Source organism: Xenopus tropicalis, chromosome 2 (genome assembly GCF_000004195.4).
Source record: "Xenopus tropicalis strain Nigerian chromosome 2, UCB_Xtro_10.0, whole genome shotgun sequence".
Taxonomy (NCBI): Eukaryota; Metazoa; Chordata; class Amphibia; order Anura; family Pipidae; genus Xenopus; species Xenopus tropicalis.
The window spans coordinates 172,749,890-172,760,782 of NC_030678.2; the positions used below are offsets into that span (position 1 = coordinate 172,749,890).

General features: G+C 39.1%; 1 protein-coding gene across 1 annotated transcript in view; it reads left to right on the forward strand.

Annotated features, from left to right (window-relative positions):
* The window catches only part of uvrag (UV radiation resistance associated), an 80,069-nt gene extending 69,551 nt beyond the window's left edge, over positions 1 to 10,518 (forward strand). Inside the window, exons 14-15 of the mRNA XM_002941163.5 lie at positions 5,885 to 5,976; positions 7,853 to 10,518. Coding sequence (XP_002941209.2) covers positions 5,885 to 5,976; positions 7,853 to 8,531 — 771 coding nt within the window. The 3' untranslated portion in view covers positions 8,532 to 10,518. The remainder of the gene's footprint in view (positions 1 to 5,884; positions 5,977 to 7,852) is intronic.
* Positions 10,519 to 10,893: the final 375 nt, after the last annotated feature.

The following is a 10,893-nucleotide window of genomic DNA, read 5'->3' on the forward strand; positions in this document are numbered from 1 at the left end:
ACTGTTTTATTATTACAGAGAAAAGGGAATCATTTAACCATGAAATAAACCCAATAGGGCTGTTCTGCCCCCAATAAGGGGTAATTATATCTTAGTTGGGATCAAGTACAGGTACTGTTTTATTATTACAGAGAAAAGAGAATCATTTAACCATTAAATAAACCCAATAGGGCTGTTCTGCCCCCAATAAGGGGTAATTATATCTTAGTTGGGATCAAGTACAAGGTACAGTCACAGAAAACACAATTTTTCCCCCCAAAAATCAAAAACACAAATGTAAAACTTCAGCATCGGAAAAAAATATTTTGGGGAGATCGTTGATCCATTAAAGACGGTGAGAAAAATATGAATTCTCGGTGTTCAATTTTTTTGACACTTTTTACACATTTATATTTGGATTATTTAATAATTTAGGTAACTTTCCCGTTGTTATAGCATTCCATTGTTAAGTACGAAAAAAAGCACAAGACAAGTACGAACGTTGATCAATTGCTTGTAAACCTGAGAATATTCCTAGAACAATTCCACATTATTATCCATTCAGGCTTTTGCACATTGCCGCGCAGTGTTTTCCTCCGTCTTTCATATCGAATCTCCTAAATCGGCGTGAGTGCTCTGGTTATGCTGCCAGAGTTTGTAGCCATTCAGAACGCCGCCAAGTCTTCAAAATCGGTTTGAGAAAGGCCAATGTGTAAGGGTGGAACGGCCGAGCAGATTAGTTCCAAGCCAGTCCAGTTCCAGCAGAATTAATAGCTCCTCACTGTCAGGAGCAGTTACATATCAAGTACTCGCCTGGCCCTGCCCGTGCCAATATAAATGTTGGTTTCTGGGCTTTTCATTGCACGATATTTACAATACTTTCAGTGTCCCCCGGAGCTTTTCTTTTTTTTTTTTCTTCTGTAAATTGACTTAAACATAATTTTTCCCTCACCCACCCCAATCCCCTCTGTACATTAAACTGTTATTTCCAAGACCCTATAAGTTCTTTATGTCCAGCATGTAACCATTTATCTTAACGGGAAAAAAAAGTAATTCCCGACATGCTGGATTATTATACAGAATCAAGAATTTCTTGGCTGAAGCTACATGTTATGGGTCAAGGCACCAGTTAATCATGTCATTTTCATCTATTGCACCCTTTCTAAAGTCCACAAAATACTATTTTTTTTTTGTAATGATGGATGTGAAATGTTTGGTCATTAAACTGTCTCAGATACTTTTTTTCCTGTATTCGTTCCACGCCTGTTGTTGAGAGTTTCAAGTTCTTTCTGTTTTGCATTCTATTCTTCTCCTGCAGTAGCTGTCTATTGAAATTATAGGCCGGAGAGTAGGGGAAATAGTACAGCCATGCTTGTCCTACCCCACCCCTGCTCCTCTGCCATGACACAAAGATGGGATTAAAATGGCAGGTCATGGTTCTAGAAGTTCTTACAAAACTATTTGGTCATGAAGGTATTGCCTAATATTATAATAAATGCAGTGTTGTATGCCATTGAATTAGCCTTCCCCAAAATGGGGGGCATAGGATGAGCATACACAGTAATATTGATATTAGTATCCCAAAAGGGCATTAAAAAGGGTACAAATTACAGCTAAGTTAGATGCCTGTTCGGTTTTGAACCATTTAAGTGCTACATTAATGGTGCCTAAACCAGCCTGAAACTCTTGGGTTAGGCAGTTCTTGGCTGAAAAAGTACTTTACAATGGACATATGACAGGTCTAACTTCTGCCATTAATGTCCCCTTTGGTGGCTTTGATCTCCTTTCCCAACCACTTTGGTGACCCCACCCCCCCTTTCTGAAAGTTATTCTCTTTCAGTAGACAGCTGTATTCTAAACCAACTTGCAAGTGGTCTTAATTTTTTAAGTATTCACATTTTTTTGTTCTGCAACTGACTTAGCATTCCAAAGGAACAGTTCAGTGTAAATAGGTAAAATAGACTATGCAAAATAAAAAAAATATTTCTAATATAGGCAAAAATGGTAATCTATAAAGGCTGGAATGAGCAGATGTCTAACATAATAGCCAGAACACTACTTCCTCCTTTACAGCTCTCTAAACTCTTAGTTAGTCGGTGACTTTAGAGGGGGCACCTGTTTAGTTCGTTTGCACATTATGCAAGTCAGATTCAAAAGCAAACTAACTGAACAGTTATGTCCCATATGGCACCCCATCAAGTCACTGATTGGTTACTGACTGCTAACAGCTTAGAGAGCTGTAAAGGAGGAAGTAGTGTTCTGGCTTTTATGTTAGATTACATTTTTGCCTAACTAACTATATTGAAAACATATTTTATTTTGCTCAGTCTATCTATGTTACCCACTTTAATTTTTACCCTAAATTGTTCCTTTAATACCAGTTTAAAAATCAAAAGGGAAGGTTACTATGATAAGAAAGATGAGCAGTAAAAAATATCAATAAAACTAAACCCTTAAGATACAAGCCCTGATAAAAGATAGGCCCATGTATGAAAGCCTTGTAACAGGCTGTTTCACAGATACCTGGCCAAGAGTATGGTATAAAGGGTCTCCAGATATATCCCACTTTGTGTAAATGGTTATACAAGGAGTACCGTATATACTCGAGTATAAGCCGATCTGAATATAAGCCGAGGTACCTAATTTTACCTAAGAAAACTGGAAAAACTTATTGACTCGAGTATAAGCCTAGGGTGGGAAATGTAGCCGCTACTGCTAAGTTTCAATAATCAAAATAAATACCAATAAAATTACATTAAATGAGGCATCAGTGGGGTATATGTTTTTAAATATTTATTTAAAAAAAGCAGTAAGCTAGCTCTGTAAGTGAAGAAGAGGGTCAACAAAAACAATATGGTATCAACAATGATACCTTAAGAGTATTACCCCCATAGCTCAATCAGTAACCAAGCTAAAACACAAAGAGTTAAAATCCTTCAAAACTATAAATAGTTTATATAGAATATAAAGTGCAATGTCTAGTGCAGAATGGGACAGGTGAGGATGGTAGATGAAGATGAATTTGGGAGCGGGCCAGAGCACTGGAGGGTCTGGTTGTGGGAGGCCTAATTTGCAGGAGATAGGGTGCTAGTCTGGAGGGACCAATGGCTCCCAACTTGAGTATAAAGTATTTTGGGTGCTGAAAAACTAGGCTTATACTAGAGTATATACAGTAATTATACAACCAAATACAACTGAAGGCAACTTCACATTTGGTTGGATAGTTATTGAATGAGTACCACATCATGGTCTGATCATTGACCCAACACATTGCCCAATTAGGTAAAGATCCACTCGATTGGCAACCTTGCCAAACAAGCCGATCTGTGGTTGGCCAGCTTTACCGTCTGTGTCTTTTTGTTAAGTTTTGTAGAGGTATAGTAGGTTACTCTTTAATATACAGGGTTGTAGTGGGCTTTTGGGAAACCCAGAAGAAAACCTGGCGGGCCCCTAGCCCGGCTGGGCCACCACTGCCCCACTGCAATACTGGTAATATGCTAAAAGTTAATATAAAGGGGAACTTACCCTATAATTGGCTATGAAGATTTTCATTCATCCAGGTCATGATATATCTAGTATAAATAAATCTAAAGCAACTGGACTTGTTAAGTAATCATTGATCGAGTCCAGTTGCTTTAGATTTATTTATACTAGATTCCCCTATAATTACTCAAGCTATTGGGTGGCATCAAGGGCAATTTGGATTCTGTCTGTAAATAAATGTATTGTAATATTGTCTCAAATTGAAAAAAAATATATTGAATTTTGGATTAATTCATGATAGTATAACTGAATTTTTCAGTAAGGCAATGCTCATTCTCTCTGATATTGCTTCCATTTTTTTCATCCTTGGACGAAATGCCATAAAGCGCAGCGTTAATTAAAATGTACGATGTTTGAATTCCAGGGACCACTTGGCATTTTAAAATATATTTTAGAGTTGGGGTTGATTTATATTCTGTACTCGCCTATTTATTTAATATGTTAGGAAATATACACACTTCCAGTAACAGTTTTATTAACATACATTAAAAAAAAGTCTTAATGGGCATTGTAGCGCCGACGTTTTAATCAAGTGCATCTCCGAACGTTTATGGTTCCCATAAGAGGAGTAAGTGATGCTTGGCAAGAAAAAAAAAAATTCGGTTTTATTTGCACTTTTAACAACATTGGCATACTTGGAAGACGTTCTTTCGGGCTCGGATTCCCATAAAATAGGGACTTTTTTTTTTCATGTTTTCATGACCTGTCAGTTTACATGTTGTCTTGGTTTTCATTTTTGAAGATTTCACAGACTGGTTCTATTTAATTTTCCCTAATAAGGAAAATATATTTGAAGTTTGTTTTAATTAAGTTTCATAGTAAAGGCCTTTTCAAGACGACCTGCCAGAAAACAGATTCTTGGTAATAAGCGATTCCCCTGATGTTTGCCCCCCGCTGCAGTGGTTTGACCCACTTTCTCAATTCAAACCTCATTGGAATTTCAACCTATGGCCAGGGCTCCTGCTTAGCTCATAACCAAGTTAGAGATCTAGTAAAGTATCTGTCATTAAACTATAGTTCCAAGAATATCTAGGACATAACTTGTTGCCCCAAGTTTCACCCTAGCTGTCCTCCACACTTGACTTAGGATCTAGATCTGGATCTAGGAACGCAAATAGGCTTTTTCATCTGACTGGTCTTCAGACTAAGCTCCCCTGCCACGGCTCCATGCCCGCAGCTCCAAACTTTAGGATTCACTTTCCTACTGGCTGCCTTTTGAGTTGTTTTAACATTGCAGAAATTTAGGTGACCCGTTTAGGATTGGAAATATAGTAAAGGGCTATTGCTGGACAGTTAAACAAGAAGGAAAGGCCAACTGGTTAACCACATTAGTGCGACCTAGAACACTTTATTTATTCTGCAGAAAGCATTACCATACCTGATTAAACAGCCCTAGAAGCTCCCTCTGTTTATTTAATTTAGCAGCTGCCATTTTAGCTTGGTCTTAGTAGCTTCCTGCTGCAGCTCTGGCTGCTGGTAGCTCAGATTACACAGCACAGATGGGAGGGGGAGCAGGAGAAGGGAGGGGAGAAGGCGATAGGAGAGAGCTGAGCAGATTTGTGCCCTGAAGGATTTTTCTGAGAGCGGGAAGTCTGATACTGAAGAACATGTGTAAAAAAAAAAGTTCCGTATGGTGCATAATGGATCCTAATTTAAAAATCCTTTATGTATATTAATGATTCAAAGCACAATAGATTTTTCTTCTGGTTTAACATTTGTGACAAAAACACCCAATTACATGAATGTATAATGTTGTTGTAGAATGGCCAATTCTAAGCAACTGTTTAATTGGTCTTCATTATTTACATTTGATTTTTTTTTTTTTTGCCACCTTCTGACTCTCTCCAACTTTCAAATGGGGGTCACTGACCCCGGCAGCCAAACCCTATTGCTCTGTGAGGCTCCAGTTTTATTGTTATTGTTACTTTTTCTTACTCATTTTACTATTCATGTCATCTCCTATCCATATATCTGTCCCTCATTCAAATCACTTCCTGGTTGCTAAGATAATTTGGACCCCAGCAACCAAATAGCTGCTAAAACCTCCAAACTGGAGAGCTGCTGAACAAAAAGTGATATAATTAAAAAAACTCTAATAAAAAAAGCAAGACCAATTGCAAATCATCACACTAAAAGTTAACTCAAACCCCTTCAAACCCCTACGGTTTGAAGGAGGAAATCAGGTAATTTAATTAATTAAAAAAAAAATCACATTCTTCATCACAGTCAAGAACGGCCAATCACTCCTCGGTTTATGAGTACGAGCCCTTAGAGAAGAGCTAGAAGAAGATGATTTTGTAATGTTCTCTCAACATTCTCTCTTATTCAGTTGCTATTAAATTCATTTTCTTGTGTTTTCCAGTTAAGATATCAGTATTCGCTGGGCACCCCCGATTTACGCCAGACTCTTCCAAACCTAAAGACCTTCCTGGAACATGGCTTGATGGTTAGATGGTAAGTTCCAAGTTTACGAAAAGATCAGAAAAAAAAACGTTAATGTCTTCTGTAGGTTGGAGTCTGAGAGGATTGTGGGTATTCTTACTAGCAGTCATAGGGGCTCATACTGCCCAATAATTCCACATCCCCCAGTTACCTACTGTTTTTTAGGTTTGGTTTTTGTTTAGAACACACAGTGGTAGCTCCTCAGTAGGCACCAACACATAACCAAAGCAACGCCTACCATGCCTGGCCTAGCTTACCTTCTCTTGGCTCAGATAATTCATGTAGCTGACAGTCGGAAGTGGCACATCACCAAAATAAACAAGACAGTTTATAGTTCATACAATAATGATGTCGCCGTTTCCAATAAAAAAAGACCAGGGAAATATTAGTAGATCCAAGCAGGTCATGGCAGGCCAACGTTCTTTTTGGAGATACGTTGAATTGCCTCCACACAATCCTAATTACTGATCTATTTCCCCCAAATTTGTCTAAAAGTACAGGTATAGGACCCGTTATCCAGAATGCTCGGGACCAAGGGTATTCCGGATAAGGGGTCTTTCCGTAATTTGGATCTCCATACCTGAAGTCTATTAAAAAATCAATAAAACATTAATTAAACCCAATAGGATTGTTTTACATCCAATAAGGATTATATATATCTTAGTTGGGATCAAGTACAGGTACTGTTTTATTATTACAGAGAAAAGGGAATCATTTAACCATTAAATAAACCCAATAGGGCTGTTCTGCCCCAATAAGGGGTAATTATATCTTAGTTGGGATCAAGTACAGGTACTGTTTTATTATTACAGAGAAAAGGGAATCCTTTAACCATTAAATAAACCCAATAGGATTGTTCTGCCCCCAATAAGGGGTAATTATATCTTAGTTGGGATCAAGTACAGGTACTGTTTTATTATTACAGAGAAAAGGGAATCATTTAACCATTAAATAAACCCAATAGGGCTGTTCTGCCCCCAATAAGGGGTAATTATATCTTAGTTGGGATCAAGTACAGGTACTGTTTTATTATTACAGAGAAAAAGGAAATCAGTTTTAAAATTCTAAATAATTTGATTTAAATGGAGTCTATGGGAGGGCTTTCCGTAATTCTGAGCTTTCTGGATAATGGGTTTCCGGATAAAGGATCCCATACCTGTACGTAAAATACGTGCTCCTGTTCCTGGTTTGCTATAAAATATGCTGATGACTAAAGAAGAGGAACGTCCCATGATATTTAGCAAACAAAACAAGACAAAGGAGATCCTTTTTGGATGGTGAGACTAGAGACTATTGAGGCACTAAAGCAACAAACTCACTTTGCATTAAAGGACAAGGAAAGCTCAGAAATATGGGTGTGACAAGTTCTATCCTCTTCAGTTCCTGCTTGGTGGACCCTCTTCTTTATAAAGAGGTCCTGGTAGTTTTTATATAGACACAGTGGTGCCACCTTGCCTGTTGCGCCCACAATCCCTTGCAGTGGCTGTGTTTTATTTATGTGTAAAGGGGTACACAATACCTATGTGAAGTTGGATTCTAGCAATCTTTATAATAATTCATGGTAGTCAAATACTTTTTACTGACCCTCCCATATAGATTGTAAGCTCTACGGGGCAGGGACCTCCATCCTCTTGTGTCTTTGACTCTTATCTTATTGCAACTGTATCTTGTATTTATTTGTATTTATTGTTATACTTTGTATCTATTATTATCTTAATAACCCCCTGTTTGTATTAATGTATTCTACTGTACAGCGCTGGGTACATAAGTAGCACTTTATAAATAAAGATATATATACATACATTTTACTGAATGTTGAGTGCATGTCATGCATAACCCCATTGATGTATTCTGTATTCTCACAATTTTTTTTATTTTTTTTAATTAGTGACCGGCATCATATGTCAAGTGCTATCCCTGTTCCAAGAAGACCCACAAGCTCTACTTTTGTAAGTCAAGATGTTGGGTTTTCCAGTAGGACTCCCACCCCTGACAAAGGACTGAGAAAACGAGCCAGCTCTGAGAACGAGAACACCCAGTATAAAACACCACCCCCTAGCTACAAAGCCGCCTTGGCAGAACCCATTGCCATTTTAGTTCCAGCAAAGGAACCCGAAAAAAGACCCGTAGCCTCATCTCTGGATGCAAGTGTAAACATTTCAAAGGAAGCAAGCAGCAAGGAGAGCCTTAATAGCGATGGTATAACCAATGGCAGTAATGACCAAACCCAAGCCAAGCCTTTCTCCGAAACCTCTAGTGCAATGAACGGAACTTTACTGCAAGGCGAATCTGTTGCCTTTGTCAGCGGGGAGATTCCCTGCAATTCCCAAAGCAACGACTTGCGTTGCACCGTGGAACAGGCGGAGGAGATAGTTGGCACAGAAGCAGCAGACTTTGCTACAGGAGACCAGCTGGAAGCGTTTAACTGCATACCCGTGGACCACGCCGTGGCGGTGGAATGCGATGACCACGTTTTGGGGGAATTCGAAGAGTTCTCCCGGAGAATTTATGCACTGAACGAAAACATGTCCAGCTTCCGCAGACCAAGGAAAGGTTCTGAGAAATAAAGCTTTAAGAAGCTTTGCTACCAACTCAACCAATCGTTTGTATTTATTTAAACAAATACTGACCATGTTCAAGGCTATTTTTTTGGGGGGGTGGTAAAGAATTTAAGAACATGGACTTAAATATACAGACTAAACGAATACAGACTTATTTTTACTGTAAAAACGCAGATTTTTGCAGCGTCGTTTACGCTTCCATCTCCGCTGTTTCTTTTGTTGCGAATTTCTTCCTGCATGCCTTGTCTAACATGTCGCATATTTCAGTTTGAAGGATCCAAATCATTTTCGGCTGAACAGATCCATAGCATAGCAAAGTAGTATGTTAGACGTCAAGCCGATCATTTTGTCAGTTTACCCTGAACAGTGTAAAATACATGTTGAGAAAAGAAACTCACGTGCGATCTTCTTGACATTTGAGTTGAAGAATCTTTTTTTTTTTTGTTTTTTTTGTTTTTTTTGTTTTTGGTTTTGTTTTTAAAACCTAAACTGAGGTAAAAACAAAATGGCGCCCCTTTGTTGTCTCTTCACAAACCGTTCATCGTAACTAGTTTACTGGCCACATAACGGTTTCATTGGTTTCCCATTTCTGTGATATCTTCATATCTTCATCGCATCCAGTTCGAGGGAAAGCTGTCCATACATGAAAGCAGTCACGACCATCAAGACCGTCGCCTTACAGAGATTGGCCATTAGACAGCCAATGTGCAGGAAAGACAGCAGGCTAGGGTTTGTATTGTACTATTATTATTGCAAGGTTGGCACTTTGTCATTCAAAAAAGGGGTCAAGTCCGACATTTTCAAACCCACTGGTAACGGACCAGCGTCCTTGGCATAATAATATCTATCCAGATCTATCTTGACGTTTCAGAAATATCTGACTTTTCAAATAAAGGGCAGGGTTGGACTGGGCCCCCCAAGGTACGCGTCCCCTGTTAAGGGCCCCCGCCGGACGTCCTCCCCTGAATGCACGTTTGTAAACGCATCAGGGGAGGACATCGGCAGAAAGGGAAGCGTCAACAGGGTCGGCTCTGTGCCGCTGGGGCCCACAAGGGCCGGGACCCACCGGGTATTTTCCCGGTGTCCCGGCGGCCCAGCCCGACCCTGATAAAGGGTAGTGGGGGCCCACCGGGTATTTTCCCGGTGTCCCGGCGGCCCAGTCCAACCCTGATAAAGGGTAGTGGTGGAAGGCGTTGCTCCCGATAAAATCTGAAATTCTCTGAAATAACAGCAAGTGGCATCCAATGGCAGTGTCTGCCATTTTGACATTGATAATTAAGAAGAGGCTATTATTTTAACGTATATGAAGGGAGCTGCAACTTCATAAAACAGGGGCAAAGGCCCAGCATCTGCTTCTTTATTAGTGCCCCCAATTGGCACCAGTTTTACCTTCATAAAGGTAAAAAAAAATAAAAACCGCTTTCATTGAGCGGGGCAGACTTACAGATTATTGCAAAATGGAACTTTTTAATGCAGAAAATGTTTAATTAGCCACTTGCTAAGAGGCTGTTTGGAACATAAACAGTATTAATTTGTACATTGCATTGCTATTTATATTAACCACATGTTAAATGCTGCTTTTATTCAGGAAAGGAAAAGGTTATGTAACACCTTGTCTGTGCTCCATTACTCTTAATGTGCATATTACGTTTTAGGAACGCACATTTCACAACTCTCCGATATATATATTTCTTCTGTTCTGTATTTTAACAAGACACTGCTGAAGAGAGATGGGTAGGACAAACCGTATCCCAACATTTACATCATGTGATCAAGGGCCCGCGGGCCAGAACCAACAGGGTCTCTGTGCACAGATCAGACCTGACCCATACAGTACTACCCGCCATGTCCTAAATTAAATATTAAAACCACGGGGTTCCCTTCCGTGCATGTCACTTTGTTTCCGAGCCCTTCTGATCAATCCTGTACTCATTAAAAATCATCAATTGTATTTGATTTCTTCAATAAAAATCTCAGGTTCCATTCAACCAAATGAAAACTTCTCGATTATGTTTTTAAGTGAAAGCTTCCAATGTTTTTGCTTTTTATGAAGCCTGGATAACAAAAGGGGCTGTCTTAAAAAAAGAAATACAGGTATGGGACCCCTTATCCGGAAACCCATTATCCAGAAAGCTCCGAATTACGGAAAGCCCTTCTCCCATAGACTCCATTTTAATCAAATAATTCAGAATTTTAAAACTGATTTCCTTTTTCTCTGTACAGGTATAGGACCCATTATCCAGAATGCTCGGGACCAAGGGTATTCCGGATAAGGGGTCTTTCCGTAATTTGGATCTCAATACCTTAAGTCTACTAAAAAATCAATAAAACATTAATTAAACCCAATAGGATTGTTTTGTATCCAATA